The sequence below is a fragment of the Python bivittatus genome, unplaced genomic scaffold (genome assembly GCF_059951505.1).
Source record: "Python bivittatus isolate LINGU-HERP-01145 unplaced genomic scaffold, Pbiv_v1 ctg000330_np1212, whole genome shotgun sequence".
In the NCBI taxonomy this organism is placed as follows: domain Eukaryota; kingdom Metazoa; phylum Chordata; class Lepidosauria; order Squamata; family Pythonidae; genus Python; species Python bivittatus.
The window spans coordinates 50,271,634-50,283,899 of NW_028277058.1; the positions used below are offsets into that span (position 1 = coordinate 50,271,634).

General features: G+C 38.5%; 1 protein-coding gene and 1 long non-coding RNA gene across 19 annotated transcripts in view; one reads left to right on the forward strand and one right to left on the reverse strand.

The window, feature by feature from the left end:
* Positions 1 to 10,007, reverse strand: part of LOC112540114 (uncharacterized) — a 149,902-nt gene extending 139,895 nt beyond the window's left edge. For all 3 annotated transcript variants that reach the window (XR_003084190.2, XR_015796274.1, XR_015796273.1), the window contains exon 1: positions 9,768 to 10,007. This is a non-coding gene — a long non-coding RNA (uncharacterized LOC112540114). The remainder of the gene's footprint in view (positions 1 to 9,767) is intronic.
* CACNA1C (calcium voltage-gated channel subunit alpha1 C) overlaps positions 1 to 12,266 on the forward strand; it is a 572,293-nt gene that overhangs the window by 368,773 nt on the left and 191,254 nt on the right. For all 16 annotated transcript variants that reach the window (XM_088141261.1, XM_088141249.1, XM_088141247.1 and 13 more), the window contains exon 7: positions 4,937 to 5,133. In XM_088141261.1, the coding sequence (XP_087997387.1) occupies positions 4,937 to 5,133 (197 nt within the window). The remainder of the gene's footprint in view (positions 1 to 4,936; positions 5,134 to 12,266) is intronic.

Genomic DNA, 12,266 nt, shown 5'->3' on the forward strand with positions numbered 1-12,266 from the left:
CCATCTTGTGGTCAGCCTGGAACAATGTGTTTTCTTTTGTAATTTTGGGGGAGGGGGTTATAATTTATCTTTTCTTTTTTAAACAAAGTTTGATTTTGTTTATTTCTGATGTAATCTATTTCCTGAGCAGGGAAGGAGGGGTTAAAACATCTGATCACATGCCTCAATGCAGCATAGCCAGGAGAATTATAATATAATTATAGAGAACAGAGAATTATAATATAATTATAGAAATTGTTGTTTTTTTAACCCACTGGAGTTAGGAAGAAGGCACAAGGTGAGAGGCCTCTTGGAAGATAGGAAGTGGCAGCAGGAACTATCAACCCTTTAACCAAAAGCAGAAATCAGGGCCAGGGGTTGAAGACCCAGAGGGATTCTGGGAAAGGGGGGTTGAGACCTCCAGTATTCCCCCCTACAGGCTCAGCTATTCCATCACTACCCCCTTATAGACTTTTGTTTATAAATGTTAAGGCAAGGAGAAATGTTTCTAAATAAAATGGAATGTGTGCAAGCTTTACCAGAGCATAGACTCTTTGTTGTACACAGGTGATCATTGCTCGACAAATGAATTCTGAGCTACAGTATAATTTAGTATAATAAAGAAATGCAGGGCGTGCAATAATGGCCAGTTTGTTTCCAGAGGGTTATGGGGCCAGGTCTGCATGGTTTATGGAAGCTGCTCACCTTGTCATGGAAACAGTCTGCCATGTGGAAAATTAAAATTCTTTGAACAGGAAGAAACTAAATGTGAGCTTAGCAGTAGCATGAAAGATGGAGAGGAATGTTTCAGACGACCCATTTGGCCCAAGTAAAAGAATGGCTGCTAGCAGATGCATTCTAGTCCACCCTCAGCCATGGGAACTTAGTGGGTGGCTTGAGCCACTCACAATCCCTCAGCCCGACCTACCTCACAAGGTGGTTGTTATGGGGTAAAACAGGAGGGGGTAGTGCTATGAATGCCACCTTGAGTTCCTGAAGAGAAGGCAGGAGATAAGTCTAATGGTCAAGGAAACAAAAATTTAGAGTACCAAATCTTAGAAAGTGCCAATTATTCATTTCCTTATAGGTTTCCTTCCGAGGTATTGGTTTCATAGGCTGTTGCCTTCTTTCCCACTTGCTTTGTCACAAGAATACATGTCCCACTGAGTTTAAGGTCTTAGGCATCTAATGGCCGTGTGTGTTTGTTTTTGCTTGCTAGTGTAACAATAGTTGAGGCTAGTTTATTGGAGAAGGCTGAAATGCTTCCATGTACCCTCCTGCGGTCTAACAAGGTGACAGCGGTCATAAGCATAATGTGTAAATTGAAAAGTTAAAGGAGAATGACGGAGCATGACATAAATGGCATTGAAGATGCCACTTTACAATTTCTTCACCATAGCCTGTTCCGTATCCATTTTACTTCCATGTTTTGTTCACTAGTTTGCAACACGATTGTTTCTTTATTCATGCCCTTTTTTATGGCTGCCATAATTTCTTTTCTAAGCTTTCATTCTTTGGAGTGCATGTAAAGGGAAGGAAAAGCAGCTTAAATGGAACGTAATGTCATGAATCAAGGAGTAACATTAACCAAGCAATAATACAGAACATAAGGTGGATTGCATTGCTCTTCGGGAGGTTTTAGGTGCCTTTTAGAGAATCTCTGAATGAATATCTGGAGGCTGGGAAAGATGGAGCAGGCAGAACATTCCATTAGAGTGGAATAAAAGATGCTGTCTGATGTGAGACAGGTATGCAGGTAGCGTATGACGCTGCTAAGAAGTGTTTTTCTCCATGCAGAGTAATTCTTACAGTATTAAAGGACTTAATGATGCGGAGAAAATTGCATATTTTATATCTTTGTTTATTGAACACAAGAATATACCAGCCTTCATCCTGTTTGAAGCAGCCAGTAAGGAGTCAGGGAAGCATATAAGATAAATTGGGGAAATGTTTGCCAGTCTCTTCATTAAGGCAGACAGACAGACGTCTCAGATTCATAATAGCAGTTTGAAGCACATAAGCTGTTATGGTTAGAAAGCCTAACATCATGTAAGCTTGGGAAATCCTGATGTTCAAGCATTGAGGAAGGAAAAGGTTTTCCTGTTTATTTGTTTGTTTGCAGCCAAAAGGCCCGCAAGCAAGTTACAAATAACATCCATACTTGATATTAGATAAAACAATTTAACAGAAAATATTTAATAAATATTACATAATACACTTAAAAGCCCAACTCACTGATTTGTTACTCAAAACTTTGTTTTTATAGCCATGGTTAAAAATCTGGCTGTTGCTACTGTAATCTCAGGATTTTCACCTGCAAGTAAAATTTTAACATGCTCAGAAGTGTCCCTTCCTGGTTTAGACTTTAAAACAGGCCAGATAACTTCCTGCCGAAGACTCTTATAAAATTCCCAATGCAATAAAATATGATCCACTGTTTCAGGATCAGTACCGTTACAGGGACGAAATCTTTGAGAGATGGGAATTTTGAAATCTACCATATAGCGTATTTGATGGCAATACATTTGATTTGGCTTTTGAAAAAGCAATTCTGTATTTACTTAAATACAAGTTATCCAAATATTTAGGGAGTTGAAAAATACATCTGTAATTAATGCTTTTTTAATGCTTTTGAAGAAAACCATCTTTTAAACAGTAAAATAGTAGCAAAAACAGAATCTCCTGTCTTTCATATCCATAGGAGTCTGCTTTGTTTGTTCAGACACGGTTCAAAACAGACTCAAAACTCTTAGCTTCTGCATGAAAAATAGTATTTTTCATGAGATGAACCACTACCACTGGCAGTTAAGGTCTGAAGTTCATCGTAGGCCACAACAAAAGGACTTTGGTTTTGTCATTAGCTTATTGGTCTGGATTCAAACTGGCAACATAAAAAGCAACAACTGTCATATTCTACTATTACTGCAGTTACTGTTGAAAATGTTAGCAATGTTTGTTTGTTTGTTATATTTATATCTTAGAGTACTCTACATAGACTCCTGATGGTTTACATTCATAAAATACGGACATATAAAATAGCTTAAGCCAATGAGTAAAATAATTCTAGCATAAAAATGCAGCACAAAAATACCATAATAACTATCAAGAAATAAAAATACAGATGGTGACTATTCCTTAGTACCCCAACACCCTCCATAATCATTCCATTATGGTGAGGTCATTAATCTGGCCTTGAAGCAGAGAGAGCTGCTACCCAAAACCATAGTCTGTGGGGCCCTGCCCTCCTCACTTCATGAAACTGGGGGGCCACTAAAGATTTTGCCAGGGTCCATACACTGGGGGGAGGGGTCAGATGGTTTGCTTCTATGTGGAAAAGGTAATTCTGCCAGTCCCCAGGATCCAAATCGCATAGGACTTACTAGGTTAAAACCAGCACTTTGCATTGCACCAGGAAACCTACTAGCATCCCCAATACAGGTGTTATACTATAACTGTGCAACTCCCATTCAGTAATAAGGGGGCTGCTGCATTTTGGACCAACTGAAGTTTCCAAGGGGTCTTCCAAGGTGATCCCACATGCAGCTTATTGCAGGAATCTAATTGGGTGGTGATAAGACCATGAATAACCCACGGATGTCCACAGGGTATGGTTTTAAAAAAGGCAAGTTGGTGGCTGTGATGATGGGATCAAAGTTCTGCCTGGTTTTTTTTATGTGCATTGCATGTGCAAAGCACATAAAATATGGGTGAAACCTCAATCCCACCATCACATCTGCCATCTTGACTTTTTTTTTTTTTTATCATACCCTGTGGATACCTTCAGTCCCCATTTCCTGTATATAGTGTGTGTAGCCTGGAAGAGATGTTTGTAATTTGGCTGACTTTGTGGTTTGGAGCACAGATGCACCTGCCTTGCTTAACTTCAACTTCTGTGTATTTTGTGATCCTTTTACTCCACAGAGGGAAGGATTGCAACTGAGGGATATGTTGGTGTTAGTATTGCAAAAAGACAAAGTAAATTAATTGGATCTTCTATTTTTAACAGCCCCCGCCCACACAGAGACTTATGTATCTCTCTTTCCTTCCACTCTGACCTTTCCCTATTCCCAGATGACCTAGCCATGTTGGCTTTGTGGGAATCACATCGCTGTGTGAGACAATGCAATATTACTTTGAAGCAACCCAAAATGAACCAGAGCTACATGACTGGGGCAGGCACTGTCAACATTTTGCTATTTCTCCAATAGCAATATTGGAGAAAGACCAATATCAGGAGAAAGAGAGGGAGAAGGAGACTGAAATGGAGAAGGGGAAGGAAAAAAGGAAAAGAAGAGTGCAGTTGAAGTGACTGATGCATTTAGATTTTAATAATACCAAAAGGCTCCACAGGGCTTTCCAATCATAGTGTTTTGAAGAAGTCCTTTACCTAGAGCAGATGGTGCCATAGTAAAATAAAAAAAGAGGGTATCGAAATGCCCATTATAAAGTATTAATTCATTCCAAATGGCCAGAAGAGATAATTAGGAGACTTTAGAGATCATCTCCAAAGCAAATAGTTTATTAAAATGAAGTCTTTTCAGCAAATGACATTTAATTCTGTCCAAAATGAACAAAAGAAGTTCCAGTTCCTGTTTTGTAATTTGGCAGGATTCTTACCAAGACTACCTTTATGGCTTTGTGTGGTTTTCATCAGCATTCCCCATCAAACAAAAAAGAAGAAGAATGGTTTTCTTTTAATCATGCCAACATTTTAAAGAGCCCTTCTACACACACACACACACACAACACCCTCAATCTGCCTGTTTACAAATGCAGAATTGCCTCAGTTTTGTGCAGCGCTCGATTTTGAATATGTCTTCTGTTTTGAGACATGATGCAACCCTATCAGTGACTTAGATTCCATGTCTCCATTTGCAAGCCAATAACTCTTTCCCTTACCATTTCATTGCACTGTTTTAATTGTTTGATTTTTCTCTCTTTCTCTCCATTGTTTAAGATACACCTGCAGAAGAGGAACCTGCTCCCTGTGCTCCTGTATCTCAACATGGACGGCAATGTCAGAATGGCACTGACTGTAGGCCCATATGGGAGGGACCCAAACATGGCATTACCAACTTTGACAACTTTGCCTTTGCCATGTTAACTGTGTTTCAGTGCATCACCATGGAGGGCTGGACAGATGTACTGTACTGGGTATGTATTTGAAGTTAGTCTATGGCAAGAAGGATGTACCCCTCTTTTCCCACGCTCAGGACATGGGGCTGACTTTGTCACGCAGTTGTCCTGCTCATTGGATTGTGTCAAGCAAATCACTTCCTAAACTGTTACGTCAAATTAATGCAGTGCATTAAAGAGGTAGAACGACAGTCTTTTGCTATTACGTACTTTCCTTTTGACATTAATTTTCTACTAACATATTATTTGTTTGCTTTATGTGTTATTGCTGCATTCTTCCCAGGATTCTTAAAAGATATACTTAAAATTCAGTAACAAACTATATACCCAGCTTAAGTTTAATTTATTTCATGGTAAGCAATATTATGTAAAGCACAGAAAGAGTAGGAAATAGTGAGCCAAAGAAATTAAGGCATGAGATAAAAAGAGAAAGAAATATAGTGAAAACTAGTTTACATTGTCATTTACTCTGTCTCTCATACTTTTCTATCTCTGCAATGCACTGATTCATACATTGCTTTGTTCTTCAAACTTCTCAATGCTTTTTTCTTGAGGCTCTCTATCAACTCCATCCAATAACAACTTTCTCATTCTTGCTGTTCCTCTTCACCCATTCACTCTTTCTTCACATACTTTGCAATTCATTCATTCATCCTCTCTATATGACCAAATCACTTCACTCTACTTCCTTCATACTAGTCACTTGCTTTTGAATTCAACCCAGAATTATTCAGGACCCACTAATTCTTGATAGTATCTTTTCTCGTTTTACCAGACATGGCTTCTTAAATGATCCATTTTCACAGCATTCAATTTTTCTGCTCTTCCTGAGTTATTCAACAGTTAGACTATTGGACTAGAAGCAAGGAAACCCAGGTTCTAGTCCACCTTCAGGAGCAGAAACTCACTGGGTGACTTTGGGCCACTGACTCTCTCCGAGCCCAACCTATGTCACAGGACAGAGCACTACAAACACCACCTTAAGCTTCTGAATGAAACTCAGTATATAAATCTAATATATAAATACAGTAACAAGCTTTATACACAGCCATTTTCACTTCATTTGGCAAACATTCATTCTTCATAACTAACTACATCCTGCTTGCCATCCTCCTACCACCATATCTTAATTTCCCAACTTTAATAAACATTCTACCAAGGTACCTAAATGTATCTACTTGCTCTATTTTTCCCATTTATGTATGACTTACAGTTACTCATTCCATTTTCCCTGTCAAATACAGCTACTTCGTCTTTGATACATTAATTTTCAGTTCCATATTCCTTGTTATATCATAAAATCTAACAGCCACTACAAATCATTCAGGTTCTTAGCCAACAACACAGTATTTATTGTCTGCATACAAAAGTTCACTGTCATCTATATCTCCAACACACTTCTACTGTCAACTATCATTCCAATTCAAATCTGGAATATAACTCCACGCACCTGTAGAACATCATTCTTTTCTTCTTCCACATCACTTTTTCTTGTGTCCACTTACCATACATTCAGTTGAGAAAGTAATCTGTCATTCAATACTTTTTCAAACAGGACTCTTGCTGCAGTCATTCTGCTTTCATTCTTGTTTCTTCCATGTCCATTTTTCCCAAGATCCACCCTTGACATTACCAAAAAATGGTCTGACCCACATTCAAATCCTCTTGTCACCATTCACTAATTGTCTCAATTTTTCATCATTAACAAATCAATCATGATTTTAGATTTATATTCATATCCTTGCCATGTGAATATATGAATAGACTTATGTTTAAACCACATATTCGGAACAAACTGAGCTTTTTATAAGCACATGTTCACCAAAGGGTCACCATCTCATTCATTCTTGGGTCTCCAAAAGTTCTGATCACTTTGTCTGTACTCTCCCATCTCAGTTTCATCCATTCATTACTTTTTTCCCCAGAATGTTACTGAATGTCCCCAAACTCATTCCTGGTTTTTCACTGTTACAGTCGACTGGAGTATAACGTGCATTCCTATTTTCGCACACATCCACAACAATCTAGATCACACTAGTTCATGCTTTCTGACATACATTTTAGCCTTTTTATTCATAATTAAATACTCCTTCCATGGATATATTCATCAGTTCTGCTCCAGAACCACCTTCAGTCAGATCTTTCATATCCTTCTCCTTTCTCTTTTTTTCACAAATGCATAAGACATCTGTTTTTCCCCTTCCATTTCATTAATTTATTTATGTTCTTTTATCATATACTTCTCTTACATTCCAAGTCTCAAACTTCCATAGTAGTCACCAGATGGGCCTTTGGATATTGACCTACACTACTCCTCATGGTTTTGGTCAATCAAGGGGTTCACATATTGATTTAAAAGAAGTTGAAAATAGATTAGGGTGCATATTTAAATTCCCTATTAACAGTAAGGATAGTAGTGGCTACTTTTGGCACATTTTAGCCAGTATGGTCCATTTTGCCCCAAGCATGTTCATGCTATTCTCCAATCTAGGGACAAGCCAACATATTTTTCCCTCTATCCTCCAGTTAGGAAGTACAATACTAAGAAAACTAAAAATCCAGCATACAGTTATGAGAAGTGGTATTTATATTAAAGATTTCTATTCTTTTACTGATTAGTTGTTGCCAAGCATCTGTTCTTGCTTGTGAAAAATTCTATACAGCACCCAAAAAAAGCAGCAGAGTTTCTTACTGATTAAGGAACTATATTTCACTTAAACATCTTACAATCACGACTCATACTAGCTGCCTGTTATCTACATTGATAAAGGGACTTGGATCTAAATCAGGGATGAAGATGTAAACATTCTTCTTCCCACATAAAAAAATTGTAATTAACTTTTTTCTTTTTCTTTTTTCTTCCTTTTTTTTTTTTTTTGTCCCTTTGAATCAGCATTGACTCCTGGCGACTGCATAGATTAGTCCCTAAAACCACTTTCGGAAGTGGCTTGCAGTTGCCTTCTTCCTAGGGCTGGCCCAAGGTCACCCAGCTGGCTTTGTGCCTAACGTAGGGTAGAACTCAGTCTCCCAGCTTCAAGCCCAGTGCCTTAACCACTACACCAAACTGGCTCTCAGTTAAATCATAGATAGGGTTAATTTTGCCACCAATCAGGTGTGCTGCCATGAGTCTATAGAACTTTGCTCTCACAAACTTCTCATTGATTTCAGTGAGGGTGAAACTCACCAGATTTGTGGAACATCTCCATTGAAGCAAAAGCCTTTCTGTGCAGTGACTCTTCCAAGAAGACTTTACAAATATCAGGATTTACTGCACTAGAAGACAGGCTTAACTCTTGATTATTCTACTTTCATTTGTATACTGACATATAAAAACATCTGAATGGTTTGAGCCCATCAGTGCTGTAGGAGCATGATCATGATTTGTAGAATTCAATACATAAAATATATAATAGGGGAAATGTTATTTTCAATGGAGCCACTTTGAATGAAATAGTTATTCATCAGGCATGTATTGAGAGCAAAGTAACTTTAAAGTGAATAATGTTCCCTCAGCAGCATCTCCCAGTGGAGGCATGGGGGGGGGGGGTCTTTCAAGGCAGGCAAGATGGCAGGTACAGTATCATGATGCAAACCCCGTCTACCATCTTGCCTGTTTTCACATACACACACACACCCTTGCAGACATCACTCTCCTTATTTAAGCCTTTTCTGTGGTATGACATGAGTTTCATTTAGAAAGGGCACTTATAATAAAAAAACCCCACCAGAATTCCAAATATTAAAGGCATATCTTGAAAATGGTAAACCATAAAGAGTTTAATTCTAGCCACCTAGATCTGACCTAAGTGAGAGTTAGGTCACTTCACTGAAACATTTCAGACCTCATACCCCGGTGTTTTTTCAACCTTGGCGACTTTAAAATGGGTGGACTTCAACTCCCAGAATTCCCCAGCCAGCATGGGGAAATCTGGGAGTTTAAGTCCACACATCTTAAAGTTGCCAGGATTGAAAAACACTGTTCTACCCTGCCCCAGACGAGTCTCCAGGGATAGAGAATTCTTCCTTTAGAGTTTACGCAAAGCTTTTGCCCCACTATCCTGGTAACATTGCAAAAGATCCTGGGCTATACAGCTCAGGTTGTGCTTCTTCTATAAAAGGGATTCTGCTTAAGCAGCTGCCTTGGTTGCACGTACATTTTGGCCCACCCTGCAGCTGAGTAGATGACAGCCTAAGAAAGTAAGGGAGTAAGCTTGAGGATCCAACAGAGCAGGTTTAGACGTGTTGACCTGTAAAATTCCCTCCCATCCTCCAACATCTTTGAAATTGCATTCTTGAGTTTCACTGAAAAGCTTGAAACTGAAGCCCATAGTTGCCCTGGAAACTCCTGTCAGGAAATCAAATTGGGGAAGAAAACAGGCAATAGATATAATTTACTTTCCTGACAGCCTTGACGTGTACTGTGAGCTTCTCTCGTCCCTCTGCAGCCTGTTGAAACCCATTGAGCAAGACGCAGTGAGGAATGCAGTGATATTGTCACAAAGTTCTCCCAAAAAAAGTTATACGCAGAAACATCACCCCACCACTTCTGCCAGCTGTGTTTATGTTTTCTCACCCTTTATCCTTAAGAGTACACAGGCTTGAATTAGCACAGTCTTCACACGCAAGGGAATTGTCTGCTTTGCAAAACTCACCTCTCTGCATGCTTCCTCTCCATTCGTTTGATAAGAAAGAGCTGGTGCTTTGTGTGAGATGGGCTTGTTTAAAAGGAAAAAATAAAAGATAAATCACAGCAAACTTTGGCAGGGTTGTAAAATATATCAAATAATTTAAGTAAAGAAGAATTGCATGCAGTCAACTCTGATTAATTCCAACCGTCTCTCTGTTAAAAAGAGGTGGAGGCTTTGGGTGCCCGCATTTTGTGCTAGTTATGAGTCACGAGGCTAAGGCAATGGGTGCCAATTGGGAGGGGCTTTAAAAAAACCCAACTCTTGTTCATTTGTAAATATCATTTCATTTTATTTTGTTTAGATTTCCAAGTGCCTACTGAGACTACACTTTTTGAAAACCTAGCTAAAATTATTCAAGAAGAGGTTTTTACCCCAGAAATGCTTATTATATTGTATCTTCTTCAAAGGGAACTAAATGTAATTGATCACCTATTGGTGAATATTGAAAAAAATGTGTACTTGAAGTTAATTGGAAAGGAATGGGCTTCTTACAGCCTGTTAATATTCTACTTGTATCATAAGAGAAATATTTCAGAAAATATAGTTTATGCTTCCCCTGCACACCAGAATCATAAACCATGGTTTGATGCTCCTCCATGGAAGTAAAAAGCAATTGGTTTTCTCCAAATGAGAGGGAAGATTGCAGTGAACTTCATGAGGAGCATGGTATTTCATGCTCATTCCAGGCTTGTTCACTTAACCCTAAACCATGGTTTCATAACACAGTGGTAACAAAACAAGATATTTATGTGACTTGGTTTAACAACAACAACAAAAGGAAATTCCTATCCAGTGTCCTGCGTGGGAAGGATGTCTTCAATATTCTTCTCTTTCTCTTTACTATATGCTTTATTATTTTACTCCTTTCCAATTCTTTTCCTAACTGATCCTTCTACTTTTACCTGAAATTAATTTTGGTGCCAATATGGAAGACTAAGTGTGGATAACAATAATGTTATTTATTTCAAAAGACAGCAAACGATGGTGTAAAGAGAGGTCATAATCCAGAGGAGGTGCTAAGAGGTTACATAGGGGTGTCTGCAGGGTGTGGTTAAAGAAGACACACATAAAAAGGGGTGGAGCTTCAATCACACCTTTGTGGCTTCCATCTTGAAGGGTTTTTTTTACAATACCTTAGGGCAGTGTTTCTCAATCTTGGCAACTTTAAGATGGGTGGACTTCAATTCCAAAATTCCCCAGCCAGCCAATTCTGAGAGTTGAAGTCCACACATGCTGGCTGGGGAATTCTGGGAGCTGAAGTTCACCCATCTTAAAATTGCCAAGTTTGAGAAACACTGCCGTAGGGAATCCCCATGAGTTCATAGCTTGTTGTATGCATATTTAATTTTCAGTATCTCCCAGTAAGAGGATTATTTGCCAAATGATGGGAAAGATTCCCAGCTTCAGACTTTGGGAAGCTTTTCTAGTGCTGGATTACATAGAGACAAATAGTCCTACTCAGTTCTTGGAAGCATCTTCATTCCTGTTAGCAATGCATATATTTGTGTATGCATTGTACTGTATCTACTTTGTTCTGTTATGTCTCCAGGCTGTTATAGTAATTCAATCTCACCTTGTAAAATGCATAGGATTGCTGGTTAAAGGAATGCAAGTAACCTGTGCATTTGGAGCTTTACAGATTATTACTAGTATCTTCTGCTGGGAAATGTACCAGTAATTAGTACAGCTCATATAAGCTGCACTGATGACACACATATTATGCTCCCAAGGAAAAAAAAATAGGAAAGACATTTATGCTAAATTAAGTTTCTGCACTGCCTTCAAAGGCATCCCCCATGTAAATTACTTTGCATAATCCAGCATAGATGTTATATGGACAGCCCATCCTTTCCAGATGGGGTCTTAGTTTTTAAGCAGAGAGAAAATATTGCTGAACTCCATTTCCATTTTTATTTGCTTAGGTAGATATCACTAATTTCAGAACTGAAATTGGTATAACCTCATTCAAGTCTGCTGCACATCAGCTTATAGGAGGCAATTTCTCAGAGCATTTCCATGTATATGAATAAAGCTTTAGTTTGTAAACTTTTTATCCACTCCACATTTCCAGGTACCAGCAAAACTATCCCATAATATCCTTAAGATGAATGGGTGAAAACAAAGAGGCAGAGCATCATTCTCCTATTTCTTGAAGATGCTCCCCAAGTACACACATAACTTTCTGTGTCTACTATTTTCATCTAAATATTGAATAATATAGGAAGAATGTTGAATTTGAAAAACCAGGTAGCCAAATGGCAAACCACCACAGTTCTGTTGCTTAAAAACAACAAGGACATGTGGTCACTGCAAGTCAAGCTCACATATCACTAAAATATATCTGTGGAAAATTTTCAGAGCTTATAAATGAGAAGAGGAATTGCTAGTATCTGAGATCCAGTATTGGAAATGTAGAGAGGCACGATGGAATTCAAGATGGGAATTTTGCACATCCAGATATGT